Source organism: Genypterus blacodes, unplaced genomic scaffold, assembly GCF_046128005.1.
Source record: "Genypterus blacodes isolate CSIRO-AG114 ecotype Tasmania unplaced genomic scaffold, CSIRO-AGI_Gbla_v1 ptg000156l_1, whole genome shotgun sequence".
NCBI lineage: Eukaryota > Metazoa > Chordata > Actinopteri > Ophidiiformes > Ophidiidae > Genypterus > Genypterus blacodes.
Window position 1 is genome coordinate 10928579 of NW_027466957.1, and position 23390 is coordinate 10951968.

Below are 23390 nucleotides of genomic sequence, written 5' to 3' on the forward strand. Positions count from 1 at the left end.
ATCAAACACTGACAGACACACTTGGCAAACAAATGTCTTCCCATGACCTAAACTATTATTCCCCAGGATACTACAAACCTTTTTCGGATTCTATTCAATGAAACATGATTTTAATTGCAAATGCGATTTGCAGGTCTGTTCAAAACCATGTGTTCAGGAATGTCTTCCACGCCAGGGCAAGAGGTATGAAGTTTCCCATTGCACAAATCAAAGGTACATTACCTAAAAACACAGCTTGTAGCACTAATGTGTGTGATCCTCTTCCATTAGCTGCTCCAGGCCACAGACAAGCCAACATGTAGACGGTTCCCATTCTCTGCCTGATGCTTGTGCCAAATGAAGAAAAACGCACAACAGATAGAAAAGTTGAGCTTGTGATTTATCTTAACTACTTAAATGCCGTAAACAGAGGCTTAATGGCTTTTAACTCTGGTTCTAATGGGGAAGGGTCTAATGGTAATGATAAGAAGGGGAGAAGTCTGGAGGAGACAAAGGCTTTAATGAGACCCAATACCCTAATATGGTTCAATTTAGGCACGGCGGCTTTGTCTATTGCACAACACGACAGATCCCAGCTTGCAACAAATACCTTTAAGAGGTCAGCACGAGAACATATGGGGACACCTAGGTGGGGGGAAACGCAGATGGATCACTTCTCCTACTGTAACATACATCAGGTTCCAGCGTGATGTAGTGCCTATTGTCACATCCATTTCTCTCTGGAGGGTGCGCTTCATTTGCATGAGAATGTGACTGAGGTGAGCGCGTGAAGGTGGGGGTGCAAACATGGAAGCACACAACTCATGTTGCACAGTGGCTCTGCAGAGCACAGATGAATCAAGCATGACTCCATTACACTTATCTTCCCATCAATACACAGCACAGTGGAGAAACCTCATCATCGGTGCGTGGATGAGCTTCACATCTACTTGTTTTTCTACTGGTTTGCCGTGTTGCACTTTGCTGCAGACGCCAGCAGATGGAGCCGTTACTTTACTATCTCCGCCTCATGAGACCTTAAAGAACAAAGGGCACAGAGGACAGCAGCTCTGGAAAACCAACACACTTTGAACGGTTAATTAGCAAAACCAGATAAGTCTCTTTGTGCAACTGTTTGACATTATGCATAATCAGTAATATAATATTGACTTGCTTTTGAAAGCTAACAAAAATTGGATGCGAGATTGTTGCAAATAGAATTGCATGAAAGTGAGACTATTGCGACAGCGGGCGGTGACAACAGCGAAAGAGCCGACATGCGCTTCTAACATGCAGCAGGAAGTGATCTGTGACATTACAACTATTCACATTGTGGTGTCAATGTTTATTCAAATGATCTTGTAAATGATGATCCCCAGACAAAACAAATGCAAAACATAACTGCAATCATTTGCGTAATCACAATACTCACATGTATACGCACAGGTATCACAATATTTACGGAGAACTAATAATGGTAGAGACGGCGCTTCCCTGCTTTAAACAGTTATCTAGTGGAGAAATGGGATAAATGTCTTTTTCTAAGAGACACGTGGAATGTTCTGGCAGGTTGTGATGAGGTTCATCGATTGTTTTACAGAGAAAGGTGCTCTTTCAATAAACGCTGAGGTTCTGCCATGAGAAATTAAGAGAAACGGGCCAGACCGTGGTACTGGAATGTACACCATTATCCTATCAGAACCATGCAACGATAACATCAAACCGGCAGACACACACACAGGAGAAACATGTTGGAGAGAGAGTTTTCTTTAAGTAGGACGACTCCTGGGAGAAGCCCATTGTATACCTCACAGCTTTGCATGAAGGAGTGAAATCGGAGGAAGAAGGAGAAGGTGGAGCAGTGCCATGATGACTGGGCTGAACAGCGGCTCAGCGCTGGACGCCGGTGCAGGAGTGACCCTATCGGAGGAGTGACCACTTGATCTGGTCTTTGGCAGACTGAAGCACCTGTGGAGTAAAATGAGTTTTGAGCAAGAGAAGCACTCCCACAACAGAACAACAATTGTACTGGCTGGTACAGTTTGGGTCTGGGGGGGAACAATGAATACAAACAAGCAAAAGAGAATTAAAACTATGATATTTGGTTAAGGAAGTAAGAAATGGTTAAATATACAGTATTTGACCAAAGGGTGAACAATCATGGATTGAGAGAAATATAGCAGATCCAATTAATCATTTTAATTCATTGAATGAAAGCCAAATCATAACCATAAAGCACAGGGATGGGGGACTGCTATTAATCACAGCCAGAGGAGGGATGGTGATAACCTGTCTCAGGCCTTTTAAATGACAACATTAATCAAATCGATCTCTCTCACACACACGCACGCACTCTCTCACACACACACAACTAAAGGACAGGGGAAAAAAATACACTGAAAGTAATGAGATTCAACTACCAAACTAACAGTGTTTACACTCGATAGCAGAGAGAGGAGAAGGGTAGGAACGTCTCTCACCTGGGTGACGGTCTGCTCGGTCAAAGGCACATCATCCCCCTACAGGGAGAAGGGAGTGTTTAGAGCTCAAGACAATGGAGAGGAGAGGAGAGGAGAAGAGAGGAAAGGAAAGGAGAGAAGAAGAGCGGAGACTTACTCTGAGAGCCACTCTGTGCACAACTTGTTGTGGATCACTCTCGAGAATCACTCTGTTGGAGGCAACAAACAAACAGGCAAGTTAGGAGCAGGCCCAAGAGGAAGATGCAACGATAGGATGATGCTAAAATAGGACTGACCCTCCATCTACGATCTCATCCACAGCCAGGAAGAGGCCCTCCATGTTGTCCAGCAAAGCTCTCCTCTCCACATTTTTTCTGTGTGCCGAAAAATATCGCCAAAGCTCTTTAGGGTCAAAGAAGTGTTTGAGTGAACATCGGTTTTGTCCAAAAGGTGCAGAACGTACCTCAACATTTGACTGAGCGAATCAAAAAGGCAATTCAGTACAGCCATAAGCATAAGCTGTCGAGACAAAACACAAGGTATGAACATTTTAACAGGCACGCTCATTTATGATGCCAGGTCACAGGTCACAGTTGGTTAAAACAACAACAAAAATGCTGCGACATGTAGACAAGAGAACGCACAGATAAAGATAGAGACACATTAGGAGAGATGCTGGTGGTCAAAGTTGATCTCTGATTAATCAAACCATCAATCCAGTAATAACAAATAACAATCAGAATGTTTTAGGAGACAACAGATTCTTGAGTACCTCGTAACTTACAATTCTTACATAATATTGATCTTTTACCAATATCCTAAAATGAGCCTCACCTCATTTTCATGCGAACTTCCAATCACATAGAAGAAGAGATCAATATTGCTCTTGTAGACGACGGTGAGACCCTCGAGTAACGCGATCTCACCTAGGAGCACACGGACAGACAGAACCCATGCACATCAGGCCAGTGTTGGACAGGAACACACTGTTTTAATACGGCGATTAGTTTCTCTCTTACTGTCTGTCCTGTGTGTTTTGTTGAAGATGTTTTTCTCAAATGCCTTCTGCTCCTTCACTGTGGGGTACGTGTCGTCATAGTACTGTCAAAATACAAAGGAGGAGAAGGTTGTTCATTGATTGATTGAATAAAGAAGATAGAAGTTTGAGTGACAGCTAAAGCTCAACTCCTTAGAAGCCGCTGTTTGTGTTGAATAAAACAGGTGCAGCCAAAGACAGAAAGACAAAGATGACTCAGTCTGAAGAAAACTACACGTGGAACAACTGGCTCTATTCTGAAAAAGAGGAACATTCCTATGTGTGTGCATGTATTGTTTGTGAAGTCACAAATGTGTGGATGTTATTTTGAGTTGAACACATTATTGAAGTTTAAATGTCGAGCAGCTGAGTTTAAAGTGTAAGGCTCTCAGCCAATCAGCTTCAACTTGCCGCCACTCACCAACAAGACACAAACACACACAGGGAAGGCTGAGAAATCCTTCCAATCTAAAGAATTGTAAACTCACAAAAATGCTGACTATTTTGGAAAATGTGAAAGATATGAACACCAAAAGTCATAGCAATAATTTCCTGAATATTCTGATCAATGTTTGAATGGTGTCTGTAGGTTTAAGTATGGAGAAGTAGCGAACTACCCAACGGGCTTGAACCTGAATGAATGGAGTTTAAAGTCACACTGCTGCTCTAATGAGGCTCATACCTTAGCGTACAGCCTGTCTCCATCGTTGTCCAGAATGAGGACAGCTTTGACAGTATACAAGGATGGTTCCTGGCAGAGAAAATGAAGATATCGGTCGTTATTTACATCCACAAGGTTGAGTCTTAGTTCGTCAACATGACCTATGAATCGAACATATGTCTTGTAATGCAGCAAAGAGTTAGCTAGCACAGGTTAGCGGTGGATTCAGTAAACAAAAGGCTGACGACTACAACCACCGATATGGGTTGAACGATAGAGATAACAGCCCCGCCATGACGCCAAACAGGTAGACGTGACACTTCCACATCGGCCACACACACACGTACACGACAAGTTAACTTTACGGTGGCTAGCTTGCTAGTTAGCAAATACAGCAGACAGGTTTACGTGAGCTACATATCGAGTTCACCCGATAACTAGCTAGTGGGGCTATCTTACGAAGCTAAACCCGTTAACGGTTGGTGTAATATATATCTGTTTAAATGTTACAGCTGCGTCAATTAAATAAACTAGACAAATTACCAGTATGGGGGAATCCATCTTCACTCTTGTTAGCAAGACAGATCACAGGCTGCTAGCAGTAGTCGACGTCACGCGTACCGTGAATGCGTCGCTTTCTCTTTGGTTGATGCGTCACGTTGCGTGCTACGTACAACCCACAGTTCATAGTACAGAGCGCCCAGACTGCGTTACTTTTCTCCACTCGAAATGTGACAAAATTGCTGTGATTGGTCAGTCATTATCACATGATACAACAACGCCGTACGCTGTTTTATACTGATATGGCCGTATAGTTGTATGTTCAGCTACATAACCCTATTCCCAAATCTACCTGTAGCCATAACTTATGCACTACAATGTTTAAAGTTGGGAAATTCGCAAATTCCCCGTGTTGGCTACAGACTTATGGACGTCCGCTCTGTTGTCGCCCCTCGGGTAGGGGGGAAAGTACGCGCCCTGGCTCAGAATGCTTCTCATTCATTCAGACGTTTATCTTCTATAGCCAAACGTAAATAGCGTTTGGATATTTTCACAAGGATGTAGTTTGTCCCTTTAATACAACCTGATGAATGTTGACAAAAACAATTTAAAAAAATTAGCCTGTTACATAACGGTACCCTATTTCCTCATATCAGCTATCACAAATTAACTAATGTAATTGTTTTATTTAGTTATTTCAGTTGGCGTGATTACTCTGACAACATGTAACGTACTCTGAATGAAATTATAATCATGAGACTGAGATTTATTTTGAGGTCCAAACCCGGGGAGCCAACCACATGTTAGTGATGAATGACTTTTTTTTGGTTGCATTTATTTTCAATGTAAGGTGTGGCAACTACAATCTAATTTTCCTGCCATTTCCAGCCTCTTTTACTCATCAGCATCTTTTTAAAGTATCCTCCTACAGTTAACCAACTCCAATTATCTTAGCTCCTACTTCTGGGAAGGATTTGGAAAGCCGGCCTGATGGGGATTTCCCTCTATCTCACTCCATAAATTACATCACTGTTTGGCCTTACTGTAAGATACTTGGGGCCTCGAGGCTCAAATAAAACAGGAAAACCTATACCTATGAAGAAACACAGACAATGGCTATTACTTTTTATTATTTCTCTGAGGGAAAAAAAATTATTTTGACATTCATAACAGTATTGTGGGCAACCACGAAATGTTGCAATCCTGAACGATGTTTACACAATTCAGCCACTAAGATTTCAAAATTACCTCTGTCTGACTGAGAGGAAACAATATGTCGCGTTGAACACGATTCGTACATATCACTGTTATGCAACCTCATGTTACAGGTCAGACTGTTAGTAACTGTAAGTTAAAAGTGATGATGACTGGAATAATTTGTAATGACACATACACTACACATACAAATATCCTGTTAAGATTCTTACTTTGCTGCTATACGGCACTCACAGTATAGCAATGATTAAATGATTATGGAATGAAAAAACACTGTATTGTGTAGACAAAAGATGAAAAATAATTGATACCCTTTATATTCACATATTCAATGATACTTTCTCCCTCCTATTCAGACCCCGTTGATGCTTGCTGAGAAGAGATAATCACGTTACCTATTCTGTTGCTTAGAATGTACTTCCTCAATAACAACTGTAACTACAGCGGATTAGGTAATGTGCTAATATGTGCTGCTCTCCTCTACTTGACGCCGGCAACCACAGCAGTTAGCAGTTCCCTTCCTAAGAAACCTACCAGCTCCTTTTATCAGCATTCAGCAGAGCTTCCGTCCGCCAACATCCTTCTTTCCCTGCCTTCCCTCTCTGCCTCTGCACAACTCACCAAGCTTGAAATTGTCATACACACATAGATCATGTATGTATGTGAAACAAACACAGACACACATTCACTTCAGGGGGTGAATATCTACTTAATAGTTTTCTCTTATTATACTTATTTAAAAAAAAATTCTACATCAATGATAAGAGTATTGAAACAGTCAATTATAGAAACAAAGGTAAAAGCCAGAATTATCAGACCATAACAAGGAAACACAATACCACTGTTGTAAAATATGACTTTGTTTCTATAATATTTCTGATTTGAATTGTGTGTTCCAGCACCAGTAAAGAGAGATGTGCCAGTACAGAAATGAAATGAATGTAAATAATGAGGCCATGATTAAGAAATACGATACCGCAGTTGCAAAACTTTAGCTTTATCTAGAAATCTTAAGATAAGAGACAGTCAGAACAGTGATGCTGCATGTTCAGGTTCCTCATTTGTTCTTTTTCAAATTGCTTTTCATTTAACGGAACAACGATGGAAACGTTATCTGAGTTTTTGTACAGTTGAACATTGTCGTTGCCCTCAATTGTCTTTGCGCTCCACTCAAATACAAGATAATTGAATAACCAAACAACAAGAGAAATTCTACCATACCAAAAATACGTTTCAGATGAAGTTTGTCTTTTCTCAATAATATATCAATATAAAGCGGAATAAAAAACAATTAATGCCCCTTTTCTCTGACCTCTCTCTATTTTCTTTCTCCTTTCCCAGAAGCCGCCTCCGAAAATACTCCCCCTCTTGATACCACAACCAAAGGAATACACTCATTTTGTCTCGTGGTGAGGTCGTTTTTCCGCTCACATCTGATAGAACATGCTTTCTGGATTTTAAAACAAGACCAAGGATGCCACATTCCTCCATCCTTAATGAATAAACGCCAATGGAAATGCCTGGAAATGTTAAATACTCTAGGTGGGGAACAAGATAGTTTGTTATGTTTACTCCTTAATCCTTTTTTGCTCCATATATTGCTGTACAAAAGAGTGCAGTCATTTTGTTTAGATGTGTTTGATTTTCTTCCACTCACACTTGATGTGGTATGATTTCCAGATTTTAAACATGACTGAAGGAGCCACATTCCTCCTTCTTTAATGAAGACATGCTATGGAAATGATGGGAAACAAGGACAAACACCCAGAAAAGCAAATTCAGGGATAATTTGGCGGGTGTGGAGACGTTTCATCTTGCTTCCTCTTCAGCATAGATATGCCACAGCTTGAGTAAGAGACTCGACAACTTTCCTGTAAGTGTTTTACCATCAAAAAACACTGTTGCTTACTACAGTGTCAGACTATGAAGCTACTTCAATAAACAATAGTGATGTTGTCAAACTAGCAAAGTTACAATAGTGACGTCATCCAAACTAACGAGTTGCAACAGTGTCATTAATTACTAACTCAAGTTCAGCTCGACTGTACATTCAAGGGTGAGATGTTTCGCCTAGGCCTAACAACACAAAGGTGGACCAGCAGAAAAGCCTGACGAGCTGGAAAGGATACATGTCAAAGACTAATTGAAGCAAACAAACACAAACAGAGCATGTGGGCGTTGACCTGGGAACTGTGTCCAGATCCCAAACCGCTGTGGTCGGAGTAATAACAGGGTGCTCTTTGGCATGCTTTGGCAGTGGTTGAGTCAGGGGCTGGGTGCTAGGAACTTGGGTTGGGAAGTCCCTTCTCTGATTCCTGGTAGACGTGCACCTTTCTTGACTCTGTCAGCCACCTTCTTTTTCCATCTCAGAACAATGACAGAGAAACATTGTGAATTGTGCTTCAGTGGAGATCTGATATTGTAATGGGCCAGACAAAACCTTTCATTTATCATGGTTTCTGAAAATGTTGCTGAAATTATTAAGATTAAGTCCATTTTGATGTTGAATGTTACATGTTTTCAGTCCAAACCTTTTCACCAATTCCTCCAAATATACTCTCTTCTCCGACACATTTGATTTTAAGAGGTAAAACATTTATTTCTATTTTCTCAAATATCTGTGGTTGAATTTTTTAATTGAATAAGTAGTTTCCAGCGGCAAACACTTGCACTGGTTTGTGCTCTGAAGCCGTTTCGTGATTGTGGAGATGTGTTTTCTTCCAAGAATGAAATGGGTCAGGAAGAGTTTTTATGCAGGTAATTTCATGTCTGAGTGTATTTGCATCAGCTCATTTTGCAGATTGTTGGAGCCACAGTAGCTGATTTAGTTGAAATGTATTCATGTCATCACCAGCAAATGCATTTATACTCAGAAGTCTGTGCTGTTTTGTATAGAATCTATACAGTGGGGTAGAGAGCATGAAGGGGCTTGAATATTTTATATGCTGGGTTTGTTCGTGGGTTTGTTGTTGTCAGCGTGAGTCAGACATGCTGTGATCTACCACGGCAATGACAATGAATATGCATTACACACAAAAGGGAATAAACATACGACATTAGTCCCATAAGAGCACAAAGCCGTTTCTGCACAACACGTCGCCCTTGTGAGTTCACTGCTCACAATGCTTCAGATCAGGACTTCGAGGGGATTTTTTTTTTTTGCAAAAGGATTTTAATGGTCACTTGCTATGTAAGACACGCTCCCCTCCATTCTCCCCCTGCTCCTCTCTCTCCCTTGGCGGTTGCTCTGCCAGATAGAGGAACAATGTAGCCTTTCTTACCTGTTGGAGGGTGTACATTCCATCCCCGCTAAACTAAATCTCAATCCAGCCTCAAACCCAACCCCTGCTCAAACAGGGCCCTCGCCACACCGCCAGCTCTGACTCCAGGTGCTCCTCATCACACTCCTCATACCTTTCATTTGGGAGGATTAAAAAGGACACTATGCACTTTTGTACGGTTTGGCCAGGACAGAGACAGAGACATCCATGCAGCTAACCTTCACTCACTCCTAAACTAATTGTTGTAGTCGTATTGTCATTAATAGATAATTAAAGTCACAAAAGCTTGAGGCTTTTTTCCAATTTGTATCCATCCGTTTGAATGTAGGCTGACAATATGATTGCTGTGGTGTACGCCAGAGTGTTGGTTTGTGGTTTGTCATGTGGGGAAAAGGGAAATTTGGAGGCAGGGGTGCAAGTGTGCTATTAAGGATACAAGAGTGCAAAAAACAGTGGTGTGGGTGCTTTACAGGAACATTGCGTTTGTCTGCACAAAGCCATCCCATTTATGCCGGTGGCTGTATTTGTAGCTGAACAGAGAGAGACAGAGGGGCGAGCGAGCGGTGCTGTGTTTGTTTGGCTTCTGGTGGTCTGTTAACAGCGAGCAACGGCTCAACATACACATAACAGAAAGTGCAGAAATAGATTTGATGCTGCCTCTCGTCTACCACCAGGATTAAATTTCACATCTGAAGTTTTTGTTCTCATCACCTGTTGAAGATGAAGTTGCTCAGGTGAGTCCTTTTACATCTCCAGACTGCAGTTTTGGTTGGTAGTTTTCTCATGAATGACCATGTTGATAGTTTGTAATGATTTTTTGTAACAAGCCAAATAGGGTGTTAATATACATGTAATTGATACGGTCTGTGAATTTATAAATGATTACTTGCCAATTACTGCCGATTGCCGAATACTTAACAATCCATTTGCACCATAATTTGCCACTTTACTGTATTGAATATAACCACTTCTTATTGAGTGGAAATAGTGCATTATGGTTTCATCTAGAATAGGAAACATCCTAACTCACCAACATGTCATTATTTACATGTAGCAGATGACAGCAAAACAAATGCGTTTTCCTTGTGAGTTTCCATCACAGCAACAGTCATTAAGATTGTCATACACAAACAAGTTAGCAGTTTTACCATATTAAGAGTAGAAATGAGGAAAACCTCCCTGTGAAAAGGTTTGGATCTAATATTCAAGGACTGACTTTAAAATGTATCTTATTTAGTAAGACTTTTGTCACGGATGTTATGGATGCACTCCACTAAAAGGCTTAAACTGCGAGATCTCATGGAAATTACCTTAATTATTCTCATTTTGTGGTTATTCTCAGTTCAACAGGCAATGTCACAGCCTCCAAAAAAGCATTTGTTTTGTCAGTGAGGTGTCACATAATGTCATTTTTAATGACCAAAGCGACATGTCATTGTTGAAAAATCTTCACTGCACTCTCTCCAGAGCTGTGAGCCACAGAGGGATGCAGACTGACAGACTGATCTCTGCCAGAGTCTTAAGATTTAGTGTTGATGCGTTGGTTGTACACCAAAGTTTGTAAGCGATCAGGCCCCAGTGTGTCTTGTGGAGCATGCTGTTTCCCCGCAGATTGTCTTATCAGGCATTGGCATAGCTGCACCCTAGAACAGCTGATAGGAGGAGTCAATTCAACGGAACTGAACGCTGCATGTGTCCTCAAAGCTCTGACATCCAGAGGCACTTAATTATTTAGCGGCTCTAGAGATATGTATTATACTGTATGTAGCGACTGTATGCTTGGAGACCTCGCTTGACTGATGGATTCTACACCTTCTTCTACCTCCCGTTCCTTTATTTTTTTTGCTGAAATATGTCAGTTGACTTGTTATCTAAGTAGATGATAACTCATCCTCTTCCCACCAGGAGGACTTTTTGCAACAAGAGCCTGTCCTGAATGTGTTCAGCCAACTATGTTCTCCCATTGAGGAGAAATTGTGAGGTAGGTTTATTAATATACAGCAGAGTTGATCTTAAAACGCATCTCCTAGTATGCTTTGCTTTTTAACTAGGTTATTGTCTTCTTTCCTCCAAGATATTAGCGACCCCGAGCAGACTCTGTGGGGGAGTGTCCATGCCAACTAACTTCCCTGGGCCCCGGTCTCATGGAACCCCCCAGGACACAGAGATGGATTTGACATGGCAGGAGCTGATGGCCATCACAGAGCTGCAGGTAAAGTCTCCCAATACTCAACCACGAGTTCATAATTCTGGGACGTTTCCTTGCTCTGTCAATCAAATGTATAAATGTTTATGAATATCAGGATAGTGTTGTGATTCTGTGGATTCAACCTATGTGAACGTGTCTTTTCTAAGCATTTAATAATTAAGTGGAAGAGCAAAATTACTTGCCTTAAGAGAAGATACTTGGATTACTAACAGAAAACATTGTGTGGAGGTGAAACCCATTTTACAAGGCGCAATTGATGCCCACTGTAGAAAAACTAATATACACTCAGGTGGGCCAAAATACAGATTTTTTGGCGTTTATTCAAGTTTCAAGTGATGCTCGGTGTGGAAAAGTTAATACACACTCAGGTGGGGCAGGCAGTGGGCAACAATGACCCAATTGAGTGATGCAGGATGAAGAGATTGGGAGAGGGAGCAAGTGCTGTATGTTGCTAGCAGCCCCCTGCACGGCACAATGGACATCTGTTTCCAGGTGAAACTTGACCACATCTATGAGAGCCCTTCATAGGGTATGAGCGGCATGCTGAAGCAGGGGGCAAGCTGTGTTCTATAGTGAACCAGATGACTTGTGAAAAACTGTTTTTTGAAATATCTTGAGAGCTTGCAAGTGTAAGAAATCAATTGATTTAATTACTGCTTTTACTGTACACTAATATTTCAAATCCTAACTTTATCGATTTTCATCTTGCTACAGGAGTTTGAAGCTCCCAGTGAGGGCTGCTATGAATCTACACAGTATGCCCCAATGGAACCTATGGTCCCTATGGGAGGGTTCAGTATGACTCAAACACACCCTGAGCCGCCGCCGCCAGCCTGTAACCTCAACTCGGCCGGTGCATACGATGGAGGTCACCCGGTCCGTCAGTGTTTAGGCAGCAACACAGAAGCAATGTACGGGCACAGCGACTCTCCCCTCAATCAAAGAATGGGAGCAAACTCCTCCCAATCTCATCCACCATTCCTGGCTACAAGGGAGCAGACTTACATGTCAGGTACCAGTCAAGGGCACAGAAAAATCAACGCTTGGCTGTCTCAGGGTCTGAGTCGACACATGCTGTGGACTACACATGGACAAAACCCTCACACTCGCTCAGCCGACGATCTGGAGTCCGACTCTGGGCTGTCTCTAGGTTCTACTCCACCTCTGGCCTCTCCAGATAATGCAGTTGGTGTTGTGTCAGGCTACCTGAACACAGATGTAGGCATGACGTATAGTGATGGTGAAACGGAGACCATGACTGAACAAAACAGAAGAGCCAACTTTCAATACACAGACTATCAAAGTCAATCTCAGCCATATTCATACTCAGGGGCACATCAGTCTTACTTTCCATCCCAATCCACTTCATCTCATGCACAGACTAATACACTGAGCCCCCTGTTAGTGAAGCAGCAGGCTCAGACTGGAGCAATGAATGACCTCTACCATGACTGTAGAGCATCCAGCAGAGGGAGCTCCCAGCACGGCCTGTATCTGAAACCACAAGGGGCGCTCGCACTGAGCAGAGATGAGCGCCGAGCAGTAGCTTTGAAAATCCCCTTTCCAATGTCGAAAATCATCAATCTGCCTGTGGATGACTTCAACGAGCTTCTCACTCAGTACACACTGACGGAGACTCAGCTGGCACTGGTCAGGGACATTAGGCGGCGAGGGAAAAACAAAGTAGCAGCTCAAAACTGCAGAAAAAGAAAGCTGGAGAGCATCGTCCACCTGGAGAGAGAACTGAACCAGCTCCAGGCCCAAAGAGAGCACCTGGCACAGGAGAGACTCGAGTTCCAGCGCAGCCTGGCCTTCATTAAATGTCGTCTGTCAGACCTATACGCTCAAGTGTTTTCTCAACTACGAGATGAAAACGGCCAACCATATTCAATAGAAGAGTACTGCTTACAACAAACCCCCGATGGCGAAATATACCTGGTACCTCACGCTGCTATGCAGAAACAATGCTGATAATCGCAGTGCAGAGCTGTGGAATATTTGATGTGCCAACTGTACTTACAGATGCCTTTGTTAACATGTTTATGACAACTCATCTCATGTCAACTGCTGTCATGCATATAACCCATGTGTACGTGATGTTTACAACTGATATACTCCAGACAAGTTTTATTTTAAAAACTTTTATTATAAAAGTAAAAAAATAAACTGCACAGCAGTCTCATTATAATTCCTCATCGCAGACTGGTCAGCCAACCTGTGAAAGACCAGATTGGGTTAGATAGAAACACTTTGATTGAACATTTAGTTTGATTGAGTGTAACATTTTGATGACTTACCTGATTGAGCCATTGTCACTGAAATGAATTTAGTAGTGGAATCGCAGATTTAATCCTAGAAAGCAGAAACAGCAAATGAGTAAAGGGGGCAATATGACGTGTGGGCCATTTCTGTTCACAGCATGCAGCATATTATGGGACCAGTGTGCATTATCAAAAGGCCCATTTAACCAGTCAACTTTGGCTTATAATAAAAACTTTCTTGCACAAATATCTTAACTCATTACTGGGCTACACAACTCACTAGCAGCAATGACAAAAACAAGGTACTATCAGTAGTTGAGAAGTCTCGTCTTACCTACAGACAACATAAAAGCCTTTAGGCAGCTGCTGTCTGCTAGCCTCAGGCCTCTGCTCTCACTCTCCCCTGCTTCAATGCTTCTGGCGTTGGTTTTCCTACTTCTCTCCCTCAGCTGGCTTCCATGGTAAGCCTCAAGACTGTAAGCTAGCATCCTCCAGATGATCTTTCCAGAACTCAGGGTAGCGTGTGCACCAAGTGACGGGCTCTTTGATGAATATGCATACTCCGCACCCAATATTATACCGCGGGGCATCATTGACTTGTGACTTCAGCATCATGTGAAGACTACCAGGGCCTTCCCCAAGTAATTTACCTTCTCCTCACACCAATACACTTGGCCCTCATTCCCACTGTGTGCAGCACCTGATGCATTGTTAACCCTCCCTTGCCCAAACCCCTAAAGACGCTACCAGACTTTTAAAAAAACTGAAAGATGGTTTATTTCAGCTTGAAAGAAAGCAGTTACAAATAAAATCCAGACTCAAACAAAAAACTACATAAAACCTCAATGGAATGCTTGCCTTCCAGAAACAAAAATCCTCTGAAACACAAATTTAATGATAACCCTTGATTCTCTACTGTACATCTCTTCTTGAAGCAGCTGTAACCTGCCACAACAGTTTGGCTGAGCAGATTTAGGAGGTAAACCTGCGGCTGCCCTGTCATTTCGCTTGCTCTCCTCTCCTTGCTCTCCTCTCCTAAGTACTCAGTCCTGTTGAACAATACGGAACAACATTATTAACTGTGCACTGACTGTATGACCTGACATCCAGTGAATTTGTTTTTAAATATATGGGATGTGTACCATAAGACGAATCCCTGCGACTACAAACTCTAGTTTTAAGATGCAAAATCAGCAGGCATGTACTTACCGCTGCACGTATTAAAATCTTCCAGGGCGTCCAAATCCACTGTTGCTGGAGCCTCCATAACCACCTGGAAGCAAAAACAAAAGACTGAATAAGTCAACCTACCTATGACAGAAGTCACTGCTCACACACGCCCGTGTCACTTACCAAAGGTCCTGCCGCCACTGAAGTTGTTTTTCATTGGGCCAAAGTTAGAGACCTGGGGGTCGTAGTGGCCCATGTTACCGTAGCTATTGCCACCTCCACAATTTCCTATGAACAGACAAGATTAATTTGGTCACCACATGCAGAGAATGAAATAATGGGCAAGACTTGAACCGAACCACAAACGTACCATAACCATTGTCATAACCGTTTCCTCCATAGCCGCCGCCACCGCCGCCGCCTCCTCCTCCTCCGCCGCCACCCTGGTTGTAGCCCTGGCTGTATCCTCGGCTGCCACCATTGTTGTAGCCACCGGGGCCACCTGGACCGCCACCGTTGCCGCCGCCACCGCCATAGCCTTGGAAATGAAAAACAAAACGCTTTAAACACACCGGTCATCTTAAAGACGACAGATCACTGCAGTACAACCAGCACCTAGGATTACTTACCGCCATCGCCTCCGTTGCAATTGTAAGGACCACTTCCGCCATATCTACCTCTGCCACCTGAGAAGCAGACAGAGCCAAGTCAAGCTTCCACACTACCAGACCGGTGCAAAGACAGAAAGAGCAAAATCCACATACCCTGACTGAAGCCTCTGTCGTAGTCGTATGGCCTTCCACCGCTGCTGCCTAAAGCACATCAAAAAACCCAGTTAGGTCAAGTACAACACACCCCAAGACAGCAGCCATATGGAGGACTTTAAAAGTACCCTCCATCCCCATACCTCCGCCGTGCATTTCCTGCTTTGGGAGAGCCTTCCTCACTTCGCAGTTGTGGCTGTTAATACAGTGGTATTTCTGGACTGTAGGAGTGAAAGTAAACACATTACACACAGGCAGCATAACAAGGTTTGGTTCCACTATTGTGACAGTGCAAAGTGGAGTCTACTTACTGACAATCCTGTCCACGGCATCATGGTCATCAAAGGTCACAAAGGCAAAGCCCCTCTTCTTTCCAGTGTTTCGGTCGGTCATTATGTCCACCACCTCCACTTTGCCAAACTGTTGAAAGTAGTCTCGCAGGTGGCCTTCTTCAGTATCTTCCTTAATACCTCCAACAAAGATCTTTTTCACTGTCACATGGGCACCAGGGCGGTTTGAGTCCTGTGATCAAAACATTAGTTAGAACCGACCTTCCATTTCGGGACACCACTATGTAAACACCAGATTCACACACACCTCTCTGGAAACCGCCCTCTTGGGTTCTACGAGTCGTCCATCAACCTTGTGCGGACGTGCATCCATAGCAGCATCAACTTCCTCCACCGATGAGTAGGTGACAAAGCCAAAGCCCCTGGACCTTTTAGTGTGTGAATCCCTCATGACCTGAAATCAGAGGATCAAATTAACATACCAATAAATAAACACGTGCCATCACCTACATTTCTGGAGCAATTTAATTTCAACAAATGTCATGCCAAAACACATGCACTCGATACAAGGTCTGCACACTCACCACACAGTCGGTCAGGGTCCCCCATTCTTCAAAGTGAGCTCGCAGGCTTTCGTCCGTTGTCTCGAAACTCAAACCTCCGATGAACAGCTTGCGAAGCTGCTCCGGCTCACGTGGGACCTACACAATGGACAAACCGGATCAACCGTCGCGTTATTCAAACACGATCGCATACTTCGAATTGAACGGCCGTTCTCCGTAAGAGCTACAGAGAACTGAGAACAACTGCGACTCTGCGTAATAAGATACATCAGGAGGACGATTTAAGAGACACGGCGGCCATTAGGGGACCGTGTACAGATCTCGATCGCATATATACGATCTATTCAATCCAACTATGGTCTCTGAACCCATGCATCGTGTGTAGTGCTGCAAAACAAACGCCAGTATTCAAACACAGTGATCATTTTTGTTTATTTCGGCGTAACTGTGGCAGGCTGCACTAACAAAAGGACACGAGGCCTGTTTTATAAGATGGCGGACTCGCAGTATTCATAGCAGCGATAGCTTGGGTGAGGACGGGTTTACACAGCGAGCCCTCGATGCGATCTAGAAATAAACGGTTTGTTTTCAACTACTATTTGCATTGCTAATTGCATACAAAATCAGTACTTACGTCCTTCGCCATGTTGCAGCAGAACCGTCGATGTTCTTTTGTTTCAACAACGGGGCGAGCAAAACGATCTGCGACAGACGTGCCGGATTCGGGGTCGAACTGTAGAATAAATAGCACCGGATACGCCTCTCTCGCGCGGAGCTATTGGGCGGCTATTCCCGCTGGACGCGACGTAATCTGTTTCCAAAGCCTGATTGGACAAAAAGACAATCAATCAAAACCAACGTCAAATCACTCGACAGTAGGCGTGAAATATGAATAAATAAATAAATATCAAATATCTTGAGGATTTACGGTGGAAGAATTTACTACAGACAACACCTTGATGACTTTCCACGTAACACTACACGCGTTACCACAACAATATAATCGACTGATAACGCGGTTAACAATTGTAACATCATATTCTTGTAATATTTCCGATTAAAGAGGAGAATCGTATCGTTACCTGATTCCATCAATAAAACCCATGTCGCTTAAAAATACATTTATTCGGTGTGTATTGCATCACAGAGTTTGACTTGAGATGTATTTAGATGAAGGATGCATTAGATGTGACTGAGGTATGTAGGTCATCAGCGTCTAGGGGCGTGGCCATTTATTGTGCTCACCAGCGCGCGCTTTTTACGTACAAGCAGGCGCACCGCAGCTTTTTTGTGGTCCGAGGCGAGCTACATGCTACATTAGCCTCAACGCCGGCCTCCCCCGTAGCGTACGTATCAAAGTCGCGCTAACGCTACGCTTACTGCTTAGAACCGGTCGTCCACACACTCGAAGGGTAAGAAATATTTACACACTTTGATGTTTTTGTCTAAAGCCACTAATGCCTTGGGTCGTTATGCATCAGCGTCAGCTAGCGTGTTAGCTTGTAGACTACTTGCTCCGGCAACTTGCCTTTCATATCAATTGCGTAGCTAATAGGTAGCAGCTAGCGCGACCATTGTTTCTCGTTATGCTTCCAATCTGTTCTCGTTTTATCGAGGACCCGGTGAGCAAGAAGTAAGTATCAAGTTACTTAACTTCTCCATTTGCGAGGTGTTTCATGCTTCACTGGGGCCAGAATACGACAGTGAATGGATGCTATTCATTGGCCTTAGCAGCTCGTGTTGGATGTCTTAAAGGTCCTGCGCGCTTTGTGCTTATTCTGAATTTAGTCGTTCCATAGCGAAGACTTGGTCACTATTTAGCGTCACTGTCGTTGCTCTTTGCACAGGGAAAAGCCATTTGTCTACCAGAGTGAAGAGTTGAGCAGCTAGATTTTTGCCATGGGCAAGAAGTCTCGTGAAGAAGACGCCTCATCCTCCGACGAGGAAGAATATGTGGTGGAGAAGGTGCTGGACAGGAGAGTGGTGAAAGGAAGAGTTGAGTTTTACCTAAAATGGAAGAACTATTCAGAGTAAGTAGGACTGCATTCTTGATAGTTACCTTTTCGATATTCGAGCTGAGCGACTCAGCCAGTCTGCTGCATGTTTGCTTTGATGCTGTTTGGACTGCGTTTACATGAGTGCCTAGGCCTGACGTTCATTCATAATGTTGCCAGTGTACTTCAGCATTTAAATGTATTTAACATAATCAACATAACCACGCTAGACCAGAAACTGCTATTGTTGATATATTGGTGTTGACTTTATCTACTGTTTTGTTTTCTTTACAGTAAACACAATACATGGGAGCCAGAGAAGAATCTTGACTGTCCTGAGCTCATATCTGAATTCATGAAGACCTACAAGAAAAGCAGTAGTGGGACCTCCACACCCAGCAGCGGGGCCAGCAAGTCCAGCACAGGGTCCGTGGGACGTACCAAAGAGTCCAGCAGCTTGAAGAAGAAAGGTTCAGATGATGAGGAAGGTGGGAGTAAGCCCAAAAAGAAGAAGGAAGTAAGTCACATGTTGGTGCTTAATTGGCTGTTGGTGTTTTGATGTTGCACTGGAGTTCTTTGTCCACGCGGAAATGCAACATTTTGTCTCGTGTCTTGCAGGAGGAGGTCCTAGTCGCACGAGGTTTTGAGAGAGGACTTGAACCGGAGAAGATCATTGGAGCTACTGACTCGTGTGGGGACCTTATGTTTCTTATGAAGTGGTACGTTTGAGATTTTGTCCTTATTTCTGTGTTTCACTCTGAAATGTGTGGGCCATACAGTGAAGGTTCATTCAACAGAAGGTCAAAGGGCCACACAGGTGCAGCATCTCATACCCATCTACACATGTACTTACTGGCAGAGCGACAAAACGCTTCCACGGCCTGCTTGTCTGCACTGTACTGTGCCAGATGCTTCGAGGTGGCAGCGGCGCCCGTCACTTTGAACAAATAAAGAACAATGAGAGTTGCACCTGTTAAAGTGTTGCTACAACATACCTGGTACAATGTTTTTGGCAAGTGTCAAAAATGTACAATTCATATTCCCGATAGCTAGATAGATAGTGATACTTTGAACTATAAACACTTGACTTGCAGTCAAATGGCAGTGTGGCAACAGTCCAAAGTAAAGTTCAGATTGTAGTAAAAATGTGTCAAGTCTGTGCAGGAATAGAGCAACCACATGTGTGAAAAGTGTGTGTGGGTGTCTAAAACCCCTGCACAGCTTTGTCATAACAGCTTTGTGTTCTCGGCTCATTTGACAATGATGTGTGTGTGTTCCTCCTGCAGGAAGGACTCAGATGAGGCAGATCTCGTCCTAGCTAAGGAGGCCAATCATAAGTGCCCACAGATTGTCATAGCGTTCTATGAAGAACGCCTCACCTGGCACGAAGACAGTGACAAAAAGGAGAAGGACGCTGTCAGTGTGTGAGTGCATCGCCTCAGGAGGAAACGGGACCTCCTCCTCCGCTGCAGGGACAACCTCGGTTCAGACATTTTTCACACCCAAACCTTCCATGTTTTCTCCTACCATGTCCAATAGCAAACCCCCGACAGAGGACACACAGTGTGCTTGATCGCCATCTACGTATGCCTCATCTTACTCACACACACACACACACACACACACGAGCCCAAACTGCTGAGAAACATCCAGTGTGTGAGGGGACGAAGCGGCGGCGGACATGGGTGACATGCTGCTGGGGAGGGTTTCTGCTGTTCTCTTTGTCATCCGTATCTTCTTTTAATGTCTAATCATGCAACGTTTTAGAGCTTCTTAGATGTGATTATTTCAATACTGTATTGTAAATTTTTGAATGCAGGTGGCCATTTGTTTGAATTTAGTCTTAGTTGAGAAATGGCTCCATGCTGTATCTGTGGGCGTTCAGACCCTATCAGAGGTCAAACGCTACACACAGTTTCTCCTTTGAGCTTCAGGCTTCATCATGGATAACAGGAAGAAACACAAGAAACATTATCACCTCCTTTTCATTTGTAGATTTGTGTTAGCCAGTTTATCCTGTCATCTTGTAAACTTGTATATGAAAACAGCCAACTCTATCTAAAATGGATTGTAGTGAGGGTTACCTTATTCATTTTGAGCTTTTCTTACCCTGCCTTTGTTTTTACATGAAGTGTCTGTACTTCTTTTAATCTTTCACAATTCCAGAGAACTACAAAATAAAACAATGTATTCAAATTTATACTTTTTCTCTTAACTGCAGTGTTGACCTTGGACCAGTCTCCCTCTCATTGACATGTGAGACAATCTTCATGTAACTAATCATAGACAAATGAAACCAGCATTCACGAGCAGGCAGTTAGTCTGCCACCTTGTGGCCAAATGTCGAAAAGATTCTCTTGAGTTATTCTCTTTTTTGGACGGGTGTGACCAATCTCTTTAATGACAACCCTGCAGTTTTAATGGTGTTACGTCATGTTAGTGATACTTTGATAGCTTTTTTTAACGGTGTTAAGTGGTGAGACCCACTCATAAATTGGAGTATTTGTTCTGCATCATTGTTATACTGAGTTAAAGCATTAAAAGGAGCTGAAACCAGTTTCTTATCCGACCATCTGGGATTTATTGTTAAACGGTTTGGATGAGGGCAAAACATTTTTATGGTGCTGTTTCTCTGCCCATCTGATACACAAAATGAATCCTGACCTCCCCTTTCATGTTCTCCATCAAAATGTATTGTTAAATCATATGCACACTATTTATCACCGGCCATATCGCTTAGAATAAGATTTTAGTGTCATTTCTTTGAGTGCAATCATTTGTTCTTTACTGAATTCACCATTGATTCTTTCCTTTCTTTTTTTAGCCCATGCAACAGAATTTTTTAAAAGTAAGCTACTTAGTACGTGACTTGAAAATGTTCAAATATGTGTACAATATCACTCTTTAATAAACAGTTCCAATGTTGAAAGTTCTGTCACCTGACTGTCATTGTTAAAGCCTGAACATAATTTCTGTTTAGGCTTTAGGGTAGTTTATTAAATCAGTTTAACATCCCAGGCTGAAATATATTTGGGGAGAAAGTTAACTGTCAAAATGACTTATTGGGTGAAAAAGATGTGATAAACTACCCTAAACCACCAGGACATTTGCTCAAATCAGAGGGGGGAATAACATTGTAATAAGATTAGGGGAATAATAATACTTTTATGTCACGGTGTCAGGAGACAGATGCTGTTTAATGATGTTTCTGTCAGACCAGTTTTTATGTTTTCCTTGAATTAAAAGTCTGGAGAGCATTGGCTGCAGTCATCCAGCAGGTGGGGCTGGTTGACGCCATACAGATAAAGTCTGTTACTCCACATGCAAAGCTTTTTCCAGGAATGTAGAGATTTGACTGTGTGAATTAAAAATGCAGGTTTCATATCAGGTTGACTTCCTGCAGCATCACATCGTCCTCTGTTGGACTTTAGTCTTATGCGGTTTTTAACTCTGGAGTTCCTCTCTCAGGTTTTATGAGGACAACTCCAGCATGTGTAAGACAATATCAATACGTTTCGCTATGGCACCTATAGCACTGCAGGCAGAGTGAAAACCTGCAGAGGCTGAGTCTTACCCTTTTCCTGTTTTACCATCCTCTCTCTTGCTTTGCCATGCATAGCCACCCCCCCACCCCCTCTCTCTCTCTCTCTCACACACACTCCTTGCTGCACAGCTACCTCTAAGGTGATGGAATTTTCCTTGCAAAAAAAGGCTTTTACACTCCAAATGGAATGCAAAGGTCACTAGTAAATTTCCAGCCCCTGGGACCATTAAGCCCGGCAAAAGAGAGCGAGCAGCGGGCTGTTTTATGGAGCCTGGAGCTGTCTGCTGACAAACCCAGGCCAGGAGGTTTGGGTGAGAAAGCCACAGTGGCACTCAGGGGAGCTGTGCCTGTGATGTGTGTAGCAAATACAGATGTATGGCTGGTTCTGGTACATGGTCAGCAGACATGCAGAGTGAGGCTCAACTCAGGCTACAAATCCAAACTATAAGGCTGATGAAAAGTCATATTTGAGCTTTGTTGCTACAGGCTGTGTGTGCAGCTGTATGGGCCGCGTTCAGCTCATTATTTTGTTATGTTAGTCTTCAGCCTCTTATGTATAGAATTTTGACATTATACTTTCAAATCTAATAATATCATACATATCAAATGCACCTATTTGTCATGTTTGTCCTTCTGTAAGGTTTTATGTATTTGTTTGTTTCTTTAACTCTCACCTCGCCGGTCTTCAAACCACACTCCCTGCAGTATCAGTAACGTCTGGTGCAAATGAGTTCCACCGGGTATTTGCCCACGGCAGAAGTGAGTCTTGTTGTAGGAAATTACACCAAATGAGTACCTGGGGAGCGAGTGTGCAGCTGTGGTGAGGAGTCACACACAGAGAGAGGGAGAGAGAGAGAGAGAGAGAGAGAGAGAGAGAGACTGCTGCAGTGGGCCTCCCCAGTGTTATACAGCTTGTCCAACTATGCTGCCAAATAATGACCTAACAAACAAACAAACAAGCACTCAGACATAAAACCAACAAACGAGCATATGCACGTGCAAAATGCCTCATTACCTCATATATTAACAAACCAAAGTATATATTTAGAGTGGGCAGCTTGTCCTCGGGAAACTCTGAAAAGCTAAAAGCTATTTCTCTCTGAGTGTTATAAGCTACATGGATCACAGGAGCGGATGTCATTTGGTATTGGCTTTCCTGTGTTGTGACCAGGTTGGCAAGGCCGTCCAACAGCTGAGTCTCTCTCTCTCTCTCTCTCTCTCTCTCTCTCTCTCTCTCTCTCTCTTTCTCTCTCTCTCTCTCTCTCTCTCTCTCTGTGTCCCCGTTGCACCACATCTAAAGTTCTGCAGTGTCCGTCTGCTGCATGGTCTTCCGGCTCGGCGCACTGATCTGTGTGAGGGTGATTGCGATGTGATGCTCTAATTCGGGTGGCTATCACACTTAATGTGCAGTAAAGCATCAGAGACAAAGCTTCTTCATTCTCAACGCCCCTCCCCCCACCACC

General features: G+C 43.2%; 4 protein-coding genes across 6 annotated transcripts; 2 read left to right on the forward strand and 2 right to left on the reverse strand.

Moving 5' to 3' along the window:
- Nucleotides 1-1303: 1303 nt before the first annotated feature.
- Nucleotides 1304-4795, reverse strand: copz1 (COPI coat complex subunit zeta 1). The gene is made up of 9 exons (XM_076167007.1): nt 4679-4795; nt 4157-4225; nt 3458-3539; nt 3273-3364; nt 2902-2957; nt 2735-2812; nt 2596-2647; nt 2460-2498; nt 1304-1947 (listed from the first exon to the last, which is right to left on the reverse strand). Exons 1-9 carry the CDS (start codon nt 4694-4696, stop codon nt 1900-1902), a joined length of 534 nt encoding a protein of 177 aa, XP_076023122.1. The 5' UTR covers nt 4697-4795; the 3' UTR covers nt 1304-1899.
- Nucleotides 4796-9671: 4876 nt separating this feature from the next.
- nfe2 (nuclear factor, erythroid 2) lies at nt 9672-13480 on the forward strand. Of its 2 annotated transcripts, XM_076166513.1 has the most exons (4): nt 9672-9866; nt 11038-11113; nt 11207-11344; nt 12056-13480. In XM_076166513.1, the coding sequence occupies exons 2-4, from the start codon at nt 11069-11071 to the stop codon at nt 13310-13312; spliced, it is 1440 nt and encodes a 479-aa protein (XP_076022628.1). In that variant the 5' UTR covers nt 9672-9866; nt 11038-11068; the 3' UTR covers nt 13313-13480. The 2 variants fall into 2 exon arrangements, with proteins under 2 accessions (XP_076022628.1, XP_076022627.1); XM_076166512.1 differs by lacking the exon at nt 9672-9866 and having other exon boundaries at nt 10838-11113.
- On the reverse strand, nt 13467-17157 carry LOC143013062 (heterogeneous nuclear ribonucleoproteins A2/B1-like). Of its 2 annotated transcripts, XR_012965108.1 has the most exons (12): nt 17024-17157; nt 16411-16527; nt 16134-16280; nt 15848-16058; nt 15680-15757; nt 15537-15584; nt 15402-15458; nt 15143-15310; nt 14956-15060; nt 14812-14875; nt 13639-13693; nt 13467-13556 (listed from the first exon to the last, which is right to left on the reverse strand). XR_012965108.1 is itself a non-coding variant. In XM_076166514.1 (11 exons), exons 1-10 carry the CDS (start codon nt 17033-17035, stop codon nt 14823-14825), a joined length of 996 nt encoding a protein of 331 aa, XP_076022629.1. In that variant the 5' UTR covers nt 17036-17157; the 3' UTR covers nt 14355-14651; nt 14812-14822. The 2 variants fall into 2 exon arrangements, 1 of the variants encoding a protein (XP_076022629.1); XM_076166514.1 differs by lacking the exons at nt 13467-13556; nt 13639-13693 and adding an exon at nt 14355-14651.
- Nucleotides 17158-17641: 484 nt separating this feature from the next.
- Nucleotides 17642-20800, forward strand: cbx5 (chromobox homolog 5 (HP1 alpha homolog, Drosophila)). The gene is made up of 5 exons (XM_076166518.1): nt 17642-17801; nt 18237-18419; nt 18678-18900; nt 19002-19102; nt 19670-20800. The coding sequence occupies exons 2-5, from the start codon at nt 18289-18291 to the stop codon at nt 19809-19811; spliced, it is 597 nt and encodes a 198-aa protein (XP_076022633.1). The 5' UTR covers nt 17642-17801; nt 18237-18288; the 3' UTR covers nt 19812-20800.
- Nucleotides 20801-23390: the final 2590 nt, after the last annotated feature.

Bases quoted from the DNA above. Each gene is read 5' to 3' on its own strand.
- copz1 (XM_076167007.1), bottom strand. The intron at 3,365-3,457 runs GTAAGAGAGAAA...GTGTGCTCCTAG, and splicing joins CAAAACACACAGGACAGACA to GTGAGATCGCGTTACTCGAG. The intron at 2,648-2,734 runs GTCAGTCCTATT...TGCCTCCAACAG, and splicing joins GATGAGATCGTAGATGGAGG to AGTGATTCTCGAGAGTGATC.
- nfe2 (XM_076166513.1), top strand. From the start codon at position 11,069: ATGTGTTCAGCCAACTATGTTCTCCCATTGAGGAGAAATTGTGAG. The intron at 11,114-11,206 runs GTAGGTTTATTA...CTTTCCTCCAAG, and splicing joins CATTGAGGAGAAATTGTGAG to ATATTAGCGACCCCGAGCAG. The intron at 11,345-12,055 runs GTAAAGTCTCCC...ATCTTGCTACAG, and splicing joins TGGCCATCACAGAGCTGCAG to GAGTTTGAAGCTCCCAGTGA.
- LOC143013062 (XM_076166514.1), bottom strand. The intron at 15,758-15,847 runs GTAAGTAGACTC...TCACTCCTACAG, and splicing joins TGCCGTGGACAGGATTGTCA to TCCAGAAATACCACTGTATT. The intron at 15,061-15,142 runs GTACGTTTGTGG...GTCTGTTCATAG, and splicing joins CGGTTATGACAATGGTTATG to GAAATTGTGGAGGTGGCAAT.
- cbx5 (XM_076166518.1), top strand. From the start codon at position 18,289: ATGGGCAAGAAGTCTCGTGAAGAAGACGCCTCATCCTCCGACGAGGAA. The intron at 18,420-18,677 runs GTAAGTAGGACT...TTTTCTTTACAG, and splicing joins AAATGGAAGAACTATTCAGA to TAAACACAATACATGGGAGC. The intron at 18,901-19,001 runs GTAAGTCACATG...CGTGTCTTGCAG, and splicing joins AGCCCAAAAAGAAGAAGGAA to GAGGAGGTCCTAGTCGCACG.